The 18,806-nt window shown below is 46.8% G+C and overlaps 1 protein-coding gene and 1 long non-coding RNA gene across 2 annotated transcripts in view; one reads left to right on the plus strand and one right to left on the minus strand.

The window, feature by feature from the left end:
- Window positions 1-18,806, plus strand: part of PLXND1 (plexin D1) — a 281,158-nt gene that overhangs the window by 66,809 nt on the left and 195,543 nt on the right. The window contains exon 2 of the mRNA XM_069206314.1: window positions 15,515-15,691. Coding sequence (XP_069062415.1) covers window positions 15,515-15,691 — 177 coding nt within the window. The remainder of the gene's footprint in view (window positions 1-15,514; window positions 15,692-18,806) is intronic.
- The window catches only part of LOC138258961 (uncharacterized), a 93,262-nt gene that overhangs the window by 11,217 nt on the left and 63,239 nt on the right, over window positions 1-18,806 (minus strand). The window contains exon 2 of the long non-coding RNA XR_011198612.1: window positions 120-169. This is a non-coding gene — a long non-coding RNA (uncharacterized lncRNA). The remainder of the gene's footprint in view (window positions 1-119; window positions 170-18,806) is intronic.

Genomic DNA, 18,806 nt, shown 5'->3' on the forward strand with positions numbered 1-18,806 from the left:
GGAGATGTCCTCGTGCTTCTGAGCATCAACAACGCACCACCGGAATCGGCGGTAAACGCAGTGGGGTCGTTTTGGAAAGCTGTCCATCATCCTGGTAAAAAAGGCGGGAATTCCTTTACCTACTTCGAGGGTGGACGGGGCGTGGCTCAGCGGGTGGAGCTTACAGGTGCTGTAATAAAACAATATTCATTTTTAGTACATTTCTAGAATTTTAATGAGTGTAGGTTAGAACAGAGTGTCATGAATCATGTCCCCTCTCCACTCTCAACAATGGTAACAAATAGCATATTACACAATGTGCATCGGCATATGTGCTATTCACATATAAAGGTATATAATGTAAATGTATACAATTAAAACACCCAATATGAGAAAATAATAAATATGTATGTATATGGTGTGTATGAGTGTGTGTGTAGCATATACATATAGATTTTGTGATAATGGATTGTGATTATGGGCCATATGTACGAACACTTTTTCCCATGTACACAGAATGGGTAAAAACCTTTGCTACATCTGGCCCTATGTGTTTAATAAAAAAATAGAGTATCAAATGTGATATAACCAAAGAGGGTGCTTACTCGTCAAATAAAAAAAAACGCACCTTTAGTGCTTAGTCCGTGCTGCGGAAAAAACTAACACTTGGGGCCGAATTTAAGAAAAGTGGTGCTGCATCCAATGCAGCGCCACTTTTCTTGCGTCCCTTAGCGCCCCCCTAATGCCACCATTAACATACGGTTCACCATTGCGGTAGTTAAGGAACTAGTGTCATAACTTTTGACGCTAGTTTAGCGTTTTGCAGGATTAGCGGCGAAAATGTTGACACTAATCCTGCAAAGCACATTGCGGCCTATTGAAAACAATGGTGTGCCTCCTTGTAATGCCTGCTGTGTGCAGTACATCCCCCTTGCATGCATTATGCCTGGCGCAGGCATAATATAGTGCAAGGGATTACAAAGTGGTGCAATGCATGCATTTCGCCACTTAGTAAATATGGCGCAGCGTTTTTGCCATGATATCGCCACATTAGCGTAAAAAAATGACGCTAATGTGGTGACATATGGCGCTGGCCATTCTTAAGTTAGGGCCTTGGTTCATAAGTTAACTGCTCGTCACTGACATCTACTGTGATCTGCAAGACACACGTTTGAATCTCGCTCAGTATTGAAAGTCGGCATCTAAGTTTGCGGGAAGCTAGCACGGCTGTGGTTTTCCGACACACCATGATTGTGATGCGGCCTGGGTATTATCAGATTTGTTATGTATATGTTGCACTCACGTACATTGCCCTTTCTGTGTAAAATGTTCTTTGATGCTTAAGAACTATGCTAGCCTATTGTTAATGGATCTCTGATCCTGTTTTGTATTACCTTTCAGTGCTTGCACGTGCAAAACTGATGAACTTTTAACTTCGTTTCCAAAATCTTTAGTGTAGATGTGAAAGGATGGGATTTTAAAATGTGTGCATTAATTCTATACAGTTTGTGGTGGATAATTCGGAGAGAGTTCCTTGTCGAGAAATAAGATACACAGCAGTTGCCCAATCTTTCTGTATCAGTCAATGTTTCGGTGCCCCAAATAATTCAACTAAGGGCCATCATCAGGACAGGAGTGCTTACTCAATAAGTTGTGCCTCATTACAAAAATGCCATTATCAACAGTTAAGTAGGCCTCATTGAACATAGTCAGAGGGTTCAAACAATTGATACGTTTCCATTTAGCATAAAAACATAATGCACCAATTGAATACACGCCCATCAACTCATCCATGATATCCAATTTACTTTGTGAGACAATCCTCTTACAGTTGATACAGAGACCATTTGTGTAAGAAGTATTTGCAATGCAGTGAATCTTGTGTTTGGTCGAGTTAGAGCTATTAGCTTTGTAAATTTCTAACTGGACTTTTCTTGCCACATAAATTGAAAATGAAAAGTAAAACAGTTGACACAAGCAAGTCAATTCAAAGAGCCATGGCCGCCATGAGCATGAGAGTTATTGACTCCCTGTGTAAATGTCGAGGAAGGATCGCGGTTGGGGTGAAAGGCAAACCAAAACCAGAGGAGGGGCCATCATACGCTGTAACAGGAGGAAGCACGACGTAGTGTGATGGCCAACAAAAATGTTCACTTAGTGAAATCGCCTGGGAGGAAACTCAGCACACAAAGGAGGAACATTTAACAAAATGCACCAATAAAATTGAAGCATTTAAGACATGCTGAACAAAGAATGAATACCAAGGGTGGGCGTGGTTAAAAGCCAACAGAGAGACTACAACAGGCCAGAGGGCTTGCGCGCTCTACCCTAAAAAACTACATCTAGTTCCATCCTGATTAAAGATTAGGGAATGTGTGCTCACTTCCCGCTAGTCGTAGTGAGACTCAGTGTAATGAAGTGCAGGACCAGGGACAGATTTGATCTCTTGAACAGCAGAACCCTGCAGGTGTCAGTGCTGTACACCAACTCAGTGAGCTGTTTTTCAGGAATGTGAAACCAGATATTTCATCAGGTCCCAGCATTACATATCTGTTGGCAAAGCAAGCAGAAAAAGCTTTTCTTCTTGCTTTGCCACCAGGTGTGTGTTTATTCTAAATGGAAACTGCTGTGTCTTTCACTAACAATATCTTTGAATTTTGAGCCAGATGTAATAATATCTGAACCGCAGTTAGGAAATTGGTATTCCTAATGTATGAAACTCTTTTGAGTTTCTTTAGTGATTCCTAGTGGGCTGCAAATAGACCTACCTTGTGCATATTAATAAGGTAGATTGCAATTTGTGACCCATTAGGAATTGCAGACATCACAGGGATTGTGGCCTGCTGAGATTAGAGGACCACCATGTCTGTGATTGCTTTTTAATAAAGCATTTTTTAATGCAGCCCATTTTTCTTAAAGGACAATGGGATGCATTTTAAAATAAAAAGGAAACGGTTTGATTTTCTAAGAGTAGGCAGTGGTCTGTGGCTGCCTGTGCTTCAAAAATATTATTATTTACATTCTCAAAGGGGAAGTGGGCCCAAAGAGGTCCCTTGGGGACCCTTTCCCCTTTGCAAATGGGTTATCACCAGTTTTAAACTGGTGGTAAAGTATTGCTGTTTTGTGACAAGAATTCGGTCACAAAACAGTAATACATACCATTCCGATTTGGTATTTGGAAGGGATGCCCTAAGCACGCCCCTTCCAAATACTGAATCTCAAAAGCAAAATGTGATTCGGTAACAAGTTACCAAATCGCATTTGGCATTTTGTACATTCAAAAAAGAATTTTTCAGGTTTTCTGTCAATCAGGCCGTTTGCGACCAGAAAAATGCTTTGTACATCTGGCTCCTGGTTTTTAATTCAGATAGTAGCTGAACAATTTTGTGAATATAAGTAGCACTTCTGCAAGTTACACTCTTAGGTCCACTTAGGAATGTTCCTTGAATGATTGGCGTTCTTCCCAAATCAGATTATGATGGTAAATCTTCCTGAAATGTTAACTGGCATTTCACTAAGAAATAAACATTGCGGAAGAGATGTGCATTGGGATGAAGCATAGGCCGAAGGCTACACTCTTCTATGGTGTCCCTGGAATCAGTAGTCCAAACTTTGGCGTCCCGCCTCCCAAAGCCTGCATGTTTTCTTAACAGGTCCTCAGTCATATCGTTCAGGCATGACCTGGATGCTGCGAGTCATTTTTATCTGTCTGGATTCGTTCTCGAGCTCTAAAAGGCTCAGAACCCTGGGAAAATATCTCTGAGCCCCACACAGGCAATGAAACATCAGAAAGTCCAATGTGGCTTGCCTGTAGGGTTCACAGTCCATTGGTCTGGCAGCTCTGGCCCTGTTACTGATATTTCTCAGGTCATTAAAAGTCTGATGAAAGGCTACGATTTCCTGTTTTCCATTTTTATTCTGCTTCTGTTGATACAAAACATTTTCTTCTTGCATTCTGTGTACATTCCATCGCCAAACAGGCAGAGTTGCTGGAGGGACACCATCATTTATAAAGAACGAGGGAACGTAGGAGTGGAACATTGTGAGCTCATAAACACGACCCAGTGGGACTTAAATCATACACAAAAATGCTGGTTTACGTGTCCGGGGAACCTGTTTTCCGTATACTCAACTAGCCCGACTACTAAGCGGTCTACTGTAGAAAGTTTCATCCATGGCTGCCTCTCAAAATGCACCTGTGAAGACAGGCAACCTCAAGGATAAGGTTACTTTGTCTGATTTTCACCAACATTATTGCTGTACTTTGAGATTTTTAATAGGAGGAATTTGTTAGTGTTTGAAAAAAATAAAGCTCATACAACATAAAAATTAGGTTTTGAGGAAGTAGTGGCACGTGTGCATGTCTAGGGGAGATACGGGGCTCGTTTATCCATTTCATGGAGGTTTAGAATTAGTATCTAAAATGTATTAATCCCAAAGCTAAGGGATGGGGCATTGTAGCGCCAAGCTTGCATGATATCTGCATGTGATAAATTTAGAAACAATGAATACAGATTGAAATCACTGCATCTTCACCAGTGAACCTGGAAATCAGGAATTAATCCGGCCTTCTGCAGGGCACTCAGTATAAACCAGTGATGGGTGTCTCTAGGTCATTGCAGCCTCAACTGCAGAGAAAAGGAGGGTCTATTTTCTATTTCCTCTCGTCTTTTTCTAGATTACTGTCCAGCAAGCCAAAACATATGTTTCCTTTCAGTGGTTACAACAGTGCTTAATTTGAGCTGGTGTTTGCAGGTGGTGGGTACCGGCACTCATTACTGTGGACTGGCATTTATTTTTTATCATCAAACTCTGACCCGGAGCAATAGAAAGTAATGCAGGAAAGGGAGAAAGTAGAGATGAAGTAGACCATGGCTCAAATGGAATAAAAAGACAATAAGGCCCATATTTATACTTTTTTAGCGCTGCATTTGCGTCATTTTTTTATGCAAAAGCAGCGCAAACTTACCAAATGTAATTGTATTTTGTAAGTTTGCGAAGCTTTTGCGGCAAAAAATGACGCAAATGCGGCGCTAAAAAAGTATAAATACGGGCCTAAGTTTATGTGGTAGAAGAAGTAAAAGGCCTGAGGTGGAATCAAGACTAGGCTGCCTTGGTACTTAGAAACCTCAGCATTCAGCACTGCTAGTGGTAGGCTCCTAAGAAAACTTATGGGACCCTGTACTTATGTATTAATTCATCTATTTATCACACATTAATCTCCTCATCCTCCACCATCTGTTTGATTTCTAGCTCATGTCTCCTAGACAGGGTCAGTAAGGGATAGAGCAGTTCTTTTCCTGAATAATATTTCTGATGTGCCAATGATAGTATTTTCAATAGTTTTAAAGCACCGACACCCGGAGTCTTGTGTGCGGTGAGGGGCACACTCTAGGTTCCAGGTCAGCCCCGCACCAGGGGCAGCATCACCACAGTTGGGGCAGCAGGGGGCGCTCTACACTTGGTACCTGTGCAGGGGTAGATGCTTGGAGGCAAGGAAATGACTGCGTCATTAGCACATTGTTCATGGACAATAACAGGAAATGTTTTTCATTCCATATGCTGCAGATGGCGCCTGTCTGTGTTTTTCTACCTCTCAGGACCTTCCCACCTGTGGACGGAAGTGATGTCAGCTGCCAACACTGCAGCTCGCGGCTCTTGCGCTGTAGACAGATATATCAGCCGAGTGAACTTTCTTTCACCCACTAGGAGGGAGTCTCACGCAGCAGACAGAGCGTCACGGCTGTGCGCCTGCAGTAGCATCCTCCGCTGACTTTAATGGGGTGTCCCACGCAGGAATCATTTCTCTTTTTGCAGTTCTACATAGCGCTAACTTGGCCGAGGGCACTGGAGCGCTTTACATGAGCACCAGTTACATTAAACAAGGTCGCATCTTCAGGCATGGCGAGATTAGCTGATCTGCCCAGAATAACTGGTTGTTGAGCAGACGCCAGGTTTAAAACCTGGTTCCCCGTTCCAAAGTTTGTAAGCTCTGGCCGAGAGGACACACCCTCCCCCTAAAATTTCAAGATGTATTTTACCCACAGTGCACTTAATAGGAAAATGCAAAACAAAACACAAACAGTCATCTGTGCTGCAAAATTATACCCTCTCCCCCTAAAATGTCAAGATGTATTTTACCCACAGTGCACTTAATAGGAAAAATGCAAAACAAAACACAAACAGTCATCTGTGCTGCAAAATTACATCCTCTCCCCCTAAAATTTGAAGATGTATTTTACCCACAGTGCACTTAATAGGAAAATGCAAAACAAAACACAGTCATCTGTGCTGCAAAATAATGTTACTGACACAATTGTCCAAGGCAAAGACAGACAGACAATAGAGCAGTAATGCACAATAAGTGGATTGCTTCAGCTTTAACTGAGGTGTCAATCAATGTGACAGTGGGGGGAGGGCCTGGGGGAAAAGGTGACCAAAGGCAAGATTGCCTGTAAAGAAATTAGGAGAATTCCCAAGAAGTCGGTGGTTCTAAAAAAAATGGCAGTGAAAGTGGGTCATATGTCAGGCAGTGACATCTCTTTGCACTTTGTTTTACTGCAGTTGGAAGAGCGCCCCCCCAACATGGGGGGAGCGCGGACCCTTAGGGGTCGGGACGCTGGGACCTGGCCCTCGCACTAGTTGTGCGCAGGCCGGCCTATGGGCTTCCGCTCGCGCGTCTCGCGAGACGCGTGAGCGGAAGTCCGACGCATGGGGAACGTCGGTGGTCGGCAGCAGTGCCGGACCGGTTTGGGCCGCCGCGCTCCGGTGGGGGGGCATAAAAGCACCCCCCCCAGAAAGTTATGCCTTCTTACTTCGTGCGTGGCGGCCCGAGCAGACAGGCCTGTTGTTGATTTGTGGAACGCAGGGGAGCGACCTTGTAAAGACGAGCGGTGGTGCCTAAGCAGGGGAGCGACCTTGTAAAGACGAGCGGCAGTGCCTAAGCAGGGGAGCGACCTTGTAGAGACAAGCGGCCTTGTTGAGACGCGCGGCGGTGCCTGAGGATCGGACAGCAGGGGAGCGACCTTGTAGAGTCGGGTGAATCGGACGCACAATTCCAAGCGCAGGGGAGCGACCTTGTCAATCGATCGGTGTGGGCAATTTTCTCAAAGGAAAGCGAGGTGAGTGAGCGCTTGGAGGCTAACTCCGTTGTTAGGAGGTTGTTCTGTGCGCGCTCTCACCTGCTAGGGGTTTCACCCCAGGTCAATTATTTAGGGGTTTCACCCCAGGTTTAATGGTTTAGTTGTTTGAATGCCACGTGGGAGAGGGCTGTGGCGCTAAGGCTAAAGTGATTGTGGGAAAAATATTCAATCTCCCCCCCTCCCTTTTTTTCTTCACTTCATGGTTAGAGCGAAGAGGTTTCATGATATTGATTGTTGATGGTGCTTATTCGCATGTTATAATTGTTTCATGTTGGTATTATTGTCGCCAATTGAACGTGTTTAAACTGTATTGCGTGACAGTGTCATAGGTCTGTTAGCCACTGTGTTTTGCAAAAGTGCTGTGGGCATTGGGCTAACAGAATTATTCCTTTCAGGTTAATTAATTTAGCAGGTTTTCTTACCACTGCTTATAACTTGTTTACCTAACATTGGCATTATGGCATCTAATAGAGTGAGAGGGGGTAAGAGGAAGGGCACAGATCCTGATCTTGCCCAACTACTGAAATTGGTCCTAGCTAAATTAGGGGGCGGGGATTCGGAGGGGGAGGCTGCCCCTTCAGATGGAGATGACGGTGAGGTAGGCACTTCCCGCCCGCGCCGTGCGCACGTAGCACCACCTGCAGCATTTCCTCCAGTTAAACGTAGGAATAAAAAACAGACTGGGGGGGACAGTAGTCCAACAACCTACACCTCAGACAGTTCTCGCCCCCCTCCTCCTATGATTGAGTTAGTCACCGTGGTGGCCGCCAGTATTGCAGCGGCTGCACCTTCTGAAGAAATTGCTGGGCATCGCGCAGGGGTGGGGTCGCCTAGCACGGGTCAGGCAGGAGGTGTGGAAGCTATGCTAGCAGACATACGGCGTTCTGTAGCAGCATTAGCAGCACCAACCAATGTTGTACCCACACAAGTATTACCCATCGTGCAGGGAGTGGCATCAGGAGCTAGCACAACCACAGAGCAAGGGCAGGCGGCAATCGCTCAATCAGGGGCATCCCAGGACCTGACAACTCAAACATTGGTGCCAGTATCCCAGATGTTGGCCAATCTCACTGTGCCAACGCCAACACCACCCCCCACGACCCCATGGGCTAGTGACCCATTGCAGAATACGGTACTTGAACTTAAGCGCCAGGTGGAGGCATTGGTAGCAGTGTGTAATGTTCCTTCATTGCAGGTGACGACCTCAGGCCCCTGTGTCAGCCAGGCACCGGGCTCGCTGTCTCAGACTCCTCCAGTTGAAAAAGAACATGGTAAGGTCATGGAACAGGGTGTTAACATCATAAAAACACCGGCGCCAGCTGAGGTCACGGGTGCAGACACATTGCTATCTAGGCCAGGGAAGTTAGCTGCACATGTGGCTTCTGAAATCAAAGAGAAAATATGGAAAGGGGATTTTGTGGACATTTTTAGCCTGGTAAGGGCTAAGAGAAGGGAAATAGAATCAAAGGATAAAGATACTAAAGCTTCATCATATACAGATAAAAAACCAAAGATAGAAGAGAATATTACGAAATGGTTATTCGGTTTTAATGTGTTTATGTTGGTCATGCTGGAAAAGAAGCCTGAAATTGGTTTGTCAATGATATTTTATGCGAACAAAATTTTAAAAGCTCACCATATGTGCGGTGGGAACGCTTGGCTGGAGTATGACCGTGATTTCAGGTGGGCAAAGGTAGAGGATCCAGCAATTGGTTGGGACCAGACTGAAGTAAATGTTTGGTTGGAGTGCGTGAACAACAAATTACCCAGCAAGCAGCCCTTTCGAGCTCAGTATCCAAATGACAAAAAAGGGTCTTGCTGGGCGTTTTACAGGAAAGTATGTTCACGCCCCCCTGGGACGTGCAAATTCAAGCACTCCTGTGCATTTTGTGGGCATCCCTCTCACCCCGAATTTAAATGCCTTAAAAAACCAAAGGATAAAGCTAAGGAAGGGAGTAAATCCAGTACCTAGTTCCTCCTTGCCTTCTCCCATTCATTTAGAGGTTTTGTTGCCTTGGCTGAAGGTTTACCCAGTTAAGGCTTCAGCTGAACTACTGATTAAAGGTTTTTCTCAGGGTTTTAGAATTCCAGCATCCCAGGTCCCGCCCTTAGATCATTGCAGAAATCTTCTGTCTGCCGTGAGAAACCCCGGCGTGGTGGCTAGAAAAATTGCAAAAGAATGCGCGCTAGGGAGACTGGCTGGCCCCTTACCTCCCCCCCCCCACAGCTAATTTTGTTTGTTCCCCATTAGGAGTAGTACCCAAAAAAGAGCCGGGGCAGTTCAGATTGATCCATAATCTATCAGCCCCACGTGGCGCGTCAGTAAATGAGGCGATAGACCCGACTCTATGTTCAGTGCGTTATGCTACCGTAGACCAGGCACTAGTGTTGCTGAGGGGTCTAGGGCGGGGTGCGCTCTTAGCAAAAACACATATCGAGGCAGCTTTCCGGCTTTTGCCAGTGCACCCTGAAGATTACCATCTTTTGGGATTCCAATTTAATGGGGAGTATTTTTATGACAAGTGTATGCCCATGGGGTGCATTGTGTCCTGCAGTTATTTTGAACAGTTCAGTTCTGCTTTGCAGTGGATTTTCACCAGGCGTACATGTCATGCGAATGTAATACATTATTTGGATGATTTCCTAGTTTTGGGCCCCCCTGAGTCTAAAAAATGCCTTTGGGCCCTGCAGTCTCTGACAACCATGTTCAGGGAATTCGGGGTCCCAATAGCCCAAGAAAAAACAGAAGGCCCGTCCACATGCATCACTTTTCTGGGCATCGAAATTGACACCGTAGCGGGGAAGTGCCGCCTTCCTCTGGACAAGCTTCAGGTTTTTAGGGGGTCCATCAGAACTGTCTTATCCCGTACCAAGGTCACCCTGCACCAATTGCAAGTCCTGGTGGGTCAATTGAATTTCGCCCTGAGGATCATTCCCATGGCCCGTCCTTTTTCCAGATCCATAGCTAGGTCTATGGCAGGGTTGACCGAGAAACACCACCACACCAGGCTGTCTGCTGAAGTAAAGGATGATTTGAGAGTGTGGGAGGCATTACTACAAGACTTTAACAGGGCGGTGATCTGGCTTCATCCCCCTGCCGACAGCCCTTCTCTTAGCCTATTCACGGATGCTGCAGGCAGTGTGGGCTTTGGGGTTATCCTAGGTTCTGCATGGTGCAGGGAGGATTGGCCAACTGATTGGGTTGAGTTGGGGCTCACCAAAAATATAGCATTCTTAGAATTATTTCTCATCATTGTAGCGGTTTCTGTCTGGGAGGACACATTGAGAAACAAGACAGTAGTATTTTGGTCAGACAACATGGCAGTCGTTGAGTCGATCAATAGACAAAAAGCTAGCTGCAGATGGGTGCTGAGACTACTTAAGTATCTGGTGCTGCAATGTTTGAAACTCAACATCACATTCCGGGCGAAACATGTTCCTGGGGTAAATAACAATGCGGCTGATGCCTTGTCTCGATCATTAATGCAGGATTTTCAGAGGTTCCACCCACTGGCGTCAGAGAGGATGACAGAGTTTCCAACATCACTGTGGAGGATTGGTGTCCCGCACTGTCAGCCCTAGTAGGGGCTTCTTTGGCGACACGAACGAAGGGGGCATACGAAAGGGCCTTCATGCATTATAGACTGTTTTTGAAATCAGTGAACTCTTCAGATTGGTTTTCATCCGAAGCAATCTGTGCCTTTTTGCAACATTTAAAGAGCAATGGTAAACCTGTCTCGTGCGCCAAGGCCAACTTGGCAGCCATCCGTTTTTTCGCCAAGCTAAGAGGGCAAGACTCTAAACTCAATGCCTTTATTATTAAGCAGGCGCTGGTGGGGTGGTCAAGAGCAGAGGGCCCCAGGGTAGACTCCAGGCGGCCTATAACCCCCCAATTATTAGAAAAATTGCTGGGTGCAGTTACTGTAGTTACTTCATCCCCGTTTGAGACTGCCTTATTCACATCAGCCTTTTCTGTGGCCTTCTATGGGGCCTTCCGTATTGGGGAAATGTTAGGTACATCCAAGAACGACCATGCGGGGGGTCTCCAGTGGCCAGATGTAATAATCAATAATAACTCTGCCACCATACTGCTGCGCAAATCAAAGACTGATCAGTCAGGAAAAGGGGCGAGGATTGCTCTTCGGGCAGCGCAGGGGTCTCTTATCTGTCCTGTAGCCAACCTAGATGCTTACCTAAAGGTGCGCCCTTTAGAAAAATCAACGGCGTTATTCATACACTCAAATGGGGACTGTATGTCGAGCTACCAATTTACAGAGGTAATGAAAATATCACTAAAGGCAGCGGGCATAGAACCTCTAGGTTACTCCCCTCACTCGTTCAGGATTGGCGCGGCTACGTTAGCTGCGGGTGCAGGCTTGCCCATCTCTGAGGTTAAGGCCATTGGCAGATGGTCGTCTAACTGTTATAAGCGTTACGTTAGGCCGGAGCTGGTCTAATCTGTAGTTATGTGTGTATCTAAAAAATCTGTATCATTTCTCACACAATTTTCCCTTTATTGCAGTAGATGGCTCCGCGTGTGGTTTGGGTACTGGGGCATTCATTAGCTCGTCGGGCGGCGTACCGGTTGCAGCAGCTCCGTAAACCGAATCCGGCGACAAGCTTAGACGTGGCCTTCAGGTGGTGCGGGGTTGGCGGCAAAGGAATTAAACAGCTGCAGCAGCTGGTTGATTTGGCTCGCGGATATGCAGGGCTCCAATCCCCGGACCTCATCATCATTCACCTTGGGGGCAACGACCTGGTACATTTAGGTCGTAAAGCCCTCAGAGAGGCAATATTCTTAGAAATAACAAAGCTTGCTAAGCAATTCCCTAATGCAGCCATCGCCTGGTCTCACATGGTGCCGCGGAAAAGATGGGGCCCAGGAATCAAACCAAGAACAATCAATGTGTCAGTTAGGCGACTTAACGCGGAGATGTCAAAGCTTTGCCCTGGTCCAGGCCGTTTGTGGAACATCCCTCATAGACAATTGAAAGGACCTGAAATGTTTCATAGAGATTTGGTTCATTTATCCGATGCAGGTACTGACCAATTCATGGCAGACATGTGGTTCTTCGCTAAGTGTTTGTTTTCTGGTGGGGAGGCGTAGGACCCTGGGGCCCTGGTCGCCCTTGTGGCGCAGAAAGAGAGAATAAAGTAACCGGAAGCAACAGAGGGGACCCCAAGGGTGGGGCCCCGGTATAACAACAGAGATAGGATCCTGAAGTCCTGGACCAACCTGCGGATGGACACACCTGTTTGGGGGTAGGGAGCCCAGATCACTGGGGTGGTCACGGGGCTCATGCCCTGGGCCGCCCCGGTACACCTCTTGGTTGATTGGTGTTTGGAGAGGGGGCGGAACCCTGAGCATGGGGGCAAGGAACAGAGGAAGCAGGGATTCCGCCTCCCCTAAGGATACAGGTGACGACCAGTCCCTGTGCGGTCCAAAGGAGGTTCAGGACAGGAAGGGATCCTGTCAAAATAATCTATGGTTACAAAGGATAAAGTAGCATCTATAACAGTATATTTATTAAGTTTGCAGTGAAATGTTTTATTTGAGTAATGTGCATATGATGACTTGCATAAATTGTGTTTATGATTTTTAATGAAAGTATATATAAAAATAAATACTTCTTCCATCAAACAAAAAATTGTCTTGTCGGTTGGTGTATGACCGGTGTTGGGGTAAGGGCCCACTGGCGGCCTCCGAGTCCTATGTGACGTCACATGCTGGCATCAATTCAGCCAATCATTGAAAAAAGAGGGGACAGTTTGTGTTTGTGGGAACTACAACTATTTAAGCACTGGGGCACTCATTACGTGACTAAAGAAACTCGCAAAAAGGTGGTGGCATTCCCAGGTATCCTGATATCGCAGAGTTTGGTCATTTCCTGGTGCAGTAGTTATGGAGATTAACTGTGGCTGTAGGTGTTTCCACACTCATTCCTAACTTCTTTTCATATATTTTGGACTGTTTTCTGCGGACATATTCTTCCTGGATTTACTAGGGAAAAAATGTCCTTGGAAAACCTGAAGGTGCAGAAGAAAACCCATCTTGCAATCCTGGTTTGGCCAGTTACCCATTTACTAGGAATTTCCAAGATCCTCAGAAGGAACCCTTCATTCTAAGGTTAGGATTTATCTTGTTCAGTCAGTAATAGGGGTTAGAGGCTGGATCAGTATTGTACTTCTGAGCCCATCCACTTCCACTCACATTTCACTTGCTTAAAGCTTTTGAATTATGCAGGTGGAAAAGGGGCAGAAAATTGAGAATAACATCCAGGAATCAGTGAAACAACAATACCGATTACCTGGGGCAATTTGGAATTCCATGTACCCAGGCACCACAGGATTACCAATCCCAACAGAATTGGTAATTCCTAAAAATCTTTTTTAGTATTTATGCATGTATGTGATATTTATGTAGGGTGGGTGTTACAAAGTTACATTCATCCTGTGATTGGAGGGGTAGTTGGGTCCTGAGAGTGGAAGAAGGCTGTTCCTACGTCATGATATTCTTAAAAGAGGCGTGTCTTCAGCTGTCCCCAAGATTGGACCAGAGTTTAGGCCTGGATACTGGGATGACCCTGGAGTCAGCCGGTCAGGCAGGGGGGCCAGTTGTGAGGCAGCTGATTTTAAAGATGGCGCAGGCCAGCGAGGGAAGCCAGTGGAGCTCCAACAGGGTTGGTGATAACACTCCAATGTTACCAGCACCACAGAATGATGGCCGTTTACATCCTATTTAGGATTGCAAGATGTATAGCGGTTCCTTGCACATCATTTGGAAGTCCCTGGCAAAATATGCCTGAATAAATTCTGTAACTTTTTCAGTTTTACAGCTCGCAATGTGCGGGGGTAGTCCCCATCAAAACCTGCAGAACTTATAATGAGACTGTAATATCGCACCCAGTAAAAACTGCACCTTTTGGTGTCAGTTTTTACCAGGCAGCAGGGTTGAAGTACCACACCAAATAAGGGGCAACTCCGAATGAGGCCTCGCTACATCAGAAATAGCAATCGCATTGATTGGGAACTCTCAGGCGCATTGTGTCACAAGAGTTGCTATATCCGGCTGTGAACAGGAAGGAAAAAGCATGAAAAGTCCATGATATGGTGAAAGAGTCCATGTAGTGAAACTCTTTACTCTGAAGATATCAGGCCTGACTCTCAAAAGGTAAGCTTACACTTTTATGTAGGTTTACTATTGTGGGGGGGATTCACAAACTCCGATTTAATAGTAAGTTTACGACTGCAGAGACTCCATTCGGGTGGAGAACTCCGCTCATAGAAAGATGGGCCTGCCCATCTTTTTATGTCCGTAGTTCTCCACCCCGACTGCGAAGTTTCTGCAGTTGTAAACTTACTATTCAATCAGAGTTTGTGAATAGCCAAAAAATAGTCAACTTGGAGAAAAGTGTACGTTTTCTTTTATGAATCAGGCCCATTTGATCTAATTTTAAAGATGGCTAAAACTTTTTTTTTTCAATTTCTGAAGGCAATGCTAAATATGAAATTCAGCTGGTAAATTCTCCATTGGATTTAGGGGCATATTTACAAGCCCCTAGCGCCTCTTTGCGCTGCCATAGCTTCATTTTTTTTCACGCTAAGGTGGCATCAAGGAGGCCTTTTTTCCCACACCAGATTTACAAGTGGCGCAATGCAAGCATTGTGCCACTTTGTAACCCCTTGCACCACATTATGCAGGCACCAGGCATAATGTATGCGAGGAAGGCGGCCCCCCGTTAGGAGGCCCAGAAAAACGATGCAGTGAAATTTACTACACCACTTTTCCCATCATTTTTAACGTTTGTCCAAGGCAGGCATCAAAGTGACACTTCCATTGATTCCAATAGGCCTCCCCATGCATTGCTGGACTAGTGCCATCATTTTTAGCTCTAGTCGACCAATGCACCACAATAGCGTCAAAAATGTTGACGCTGTTGTGCTAACATGCGCCACAGTGCACTGTATTGTAAATATGGTGCTACCATGGTGACGATGGAGGGGGGGGACTCAAAAGAAGTGGCATATCATAGCTGATGTGCCACTTTCTTGTAAATATGCCCCTTAATATCTCTTCTGGAAATCGTTAAAATTGTGAGTTTTTTAATTTACCACCCAACCTAGACCAGACGCATCACTTTCTTTCCCTTTGTGACATCACCGCAATGAGCTCTAGCTCTAGGGTGATGTATTTGATGTTGTCATAAAGGGTGAAAACCTCTATAGCAGGTAGCATGACTTGGTACCTGACTACCATGAGTGTCCAGAAAGAGGTTGTCCAGATCAGCTGCGGTGCAGACTCAAAATGCTGGTGGGGTTCTGGATTCTAGAATATTTCTGTTTTTCAAGATACCCGTTTGGGACCCCACTAATGTCCTGATTCTGCCTTCCAGCTGTTGCAGGAGCAGTTAGACTGCGGAGCGGCCCATCTCCAGCATCCATTGGCCATCATGGAGCCCCTGGTGGCCACCCCGGCGTTCAGGGCTGTCGGGCTGACGTCAGTAGCGGTGTCCAGCGTCAACAACCACACCATCGTCTTCTTGGGAACTGCCAGCGGGTGGCTGCTGAAGGTAAGGACGAGAAGGCCACGAGCCGATGTGACTGTCCATTGCACAGGGGTCAGGGGTCATTGAGCGCAGCACTTGTCATAATGGTTTGTATTTACTGGGCACCTGCTGAGGCGCTGGTGAAACCGCAGTTTGATTAAATGTGCAACGTACTAATATTGCAAAGGCTCTCTTTTCATGTACATGTTCATGTAGCTTAACCAGTGCGTCATGGACCCCAGGCAAGGATGAAAATGGCCCCCAGCACCCGTCCGCTGCCTGAACTGTGCAATACAGCAATAATCAGGGCTCAGTAGCCCCCTCGGGCCTCTGGGCCTCGGTGCCACTGCACCTGCTGCACCAATGGACGCTACAGCCATGCGAGCATTGGTGCAATAAGATGACAAAGCTGGAGCGTGCCATGGAGGACTGGTGAGAGCGCACTGCTCCACTGTGTATTGTCAATGTGCACTTCTGTATGCACATCTTGCGAGCTGTATAAATGGGTCTTTGTTAACCCAGCAGGTGCTGCACGCATGCACTGTGTGGGATCTGCATACGTTGTGTATTTTTCTCCTTTTTTTGCATTGGTTAAGTGCCGGCATCATTAAAGCAGGTCTGTTAAATATCACCGCCCTTATAAGAACAATTAGCACGGGGAATGTTTGAGAGTTTAAGTAATAGGAGCACCCACCTTCCAGCCTGGACAATGAGTATGCGGCAGCCGGCAGTGTGCCTACCTACTAAATATTCATGAGGGGACAGGACGAATGGCCGTGCGCGGTGGTGGCTGATTCCATTTACGCACTATGCATGGGTAAATCAGGCAGGTTGGCCATAATGGCCATTCATACAGATCTGTGAAATGTAAGACAGTGTAGTACACATCTTTTCGCCACCCAGCTGCCTCTGTAAGTTGTATGGCGAACGGAGTTTAAATTACTGAACATTTTTGTTGCTAGAAATGATCGGTACATATGGTATGACAATGTATTTTCACACTTCTGTAGTACCTCGGGTAGGTGTCTTCAAAGCTCTAAAATGTACATTAATTGTGTGCAGAGCCACGGAAATTATGTGATTTTGCAGCAGGGGTGTTTCCTGCCTATTGATGGATTTGCTGCATTTGCCATATAATCCTTCACCAATCAATCAATCAATCAATCAATCAATCAAGGGTCTTGTAGAGCACAAAACTTATCACCCCGGCGGGGGTCTCCAGGCATTGGAGGGATGCTGCGGGCCTCTTCCTGTTGGAGATGGCGGTCGAAAAGCCAAGTTTTGAGCTGCCTTCTGAAGGCCTTCAGAGAATGAGAGGTGCGCAAATGGAGGGGGAGGTCATTCCAGGACCTGACTGCGAGGTGGGAGAAGGAGTGATCTCCAAAGAGATGACGGCAGATGTGGGGACGTGGGCCTGGGCGAGAGAGGCTGAGCGGAGTTCTCTGGTCGGCTGGTGGAATGTGAGGCAGTTGTTGACGTAGGCGGATCTGCCATTGTGGAGGGCCTTGTATGCGTGTAGGCTGAGCTGGAAGAGGCATCTTTGCTGGATGGGGAGCAGTGGAGGCCCTTGAGGTGGGGAGTGATGCTGTTTTTTCTGGGGAGGTTGAGGACGAGGCTTGCCGCCATGTTCTGGGTGGTCTGGAGGCGGTTAATGAGCCGTTTTCGTGATTCCTGTGTAGAGCGATTTGTCATGTCAAGTCGGCTGGAGATCAGGCCCTGGGTGACTGTTTTCCTGATGGAGAAGGGGATCCATTGGAAAATCTTGCAGAGGATGTGGAAGCATCTGTTGCTCTGTTGCTTCATGGTCAGTTGGGTAGCCGGGATAATCCTGAGGTTGCGTGCATGTTTGGTGGGTGTGGGTGGGGAACCGAGGGTGGCGAGCCACCATGTGTCATCTCGGGGGAGGGTTTGTTCCTGAAGATGAGGATCTCTGTCTTGTCTAAGCTTAGCTTGAGGAAGTTGGTCCTCATCCAGGTGGTGATCTCGGTCATGGTGTTTTGGAAGTTGGTTCATGTGGTGGCGGTATTGTCTGTGAGGGATAGGACGAGCTGGGTGTCATCGGCATAGGAGACAATGTTGAGTCCGTGGGTGCGTGCAATGTCTGCCAGTGGGATCATGTAGGTGTTGAAGGGGGTGGGGCTGAGGGAGGAGCTCTGGGGGATATCACAGATGATGTCTTTGGGTGCAAAGAGGAAGGGAGGAAGGAGGATCCTCTGTGTTCAGCCGGAGAGGAAGGAGATCCAGTTGAGTGTCCTGTCTTGGATGCCAATGCTGGGAAGTCTGGTGATAAGAGTGTGGTGGGAGACGGTGTCGAAGGCTGATGATAAGTCGAGGAGGATGAGGGCCGCTGTTCCCCCTAGGTCGAGGAGGCATATAATGTCATCAGTTGCTGTGATCAAGGCGGTCTCAGTGCTGTGATTGTGCCAGAAGGCGGAGTGGGATGGGTCCAGCATGTTGTTGTCTTTGAGGTAGTCCATGAGCTGGAGGTTGATGGCCTTTTCCAAGACTTTGGTGGGGAATGGGAGGAGCAAGATGGGGTGGTAGCTTTTAAGCTCGTCAAGGTCAGCTGAGGGTTTCCTGAGGAGGGGCTTGACCTCGGCATGCTTCTAGGTGCTGGGGATGGTGGCTGTGGAGATGGAGGTGTTAAGGAGTTCTGTGAGGGCGGCTCCGATTACTTCTCTTCCTAGGTTGTAGAAGCTTTGTGGGCAGGGGTCCCTGGGGAATCTGGAGTGGATGGAGGTCATGATGGAGATGGTGTCTTCGGTGGATAGCTGCTTCCATTCGGTGATCTAGTGGGGCGGCGAGTGGTAGGTTGGAGTGCAGGAGTGGTCAAGGTCGGTGGGCTGGGCGTCGAAGTTGCTTTAGATGTCGGCGATCCTTCGATTAAAGTAGTCCAATAGAGTGTTGCATTGGGCTTGGGAGGAGTGGATCATGTTCTCTGTGGCAGAGGGGCAGAAGAATTGTCTGACGATGCTGAAGAGTTCTCTGGCATGGTTGGTGCTTGTCTCGATGCAGGTGTTGACTGCTTCTTTTTTGGTCTCCCTGAGTTTGTGGTGGTATCTGTTGAGGGCGGACCTGAAGGAGTTGAGGTTGGGAGGAGTCTTGTTGGAGTGCTAGTGTCTCTCTAGTTTCCTGCAGT

The sequence above is a fragment of the Pleurodeles waltl genome, chromosome 9, assembly GCF_031143425.1.
Source record: "Pleurodeles waltl isolate 20211129_DDA chromosome 9, aPleWal1.hap1.20221129, whole genome shotgun sequence".
NCBI lineage: Eukaryota > Metazoa > Chordata > Amphibia > Caudata > Salamandridae > Pleurodeles > Pleurodeles waltl.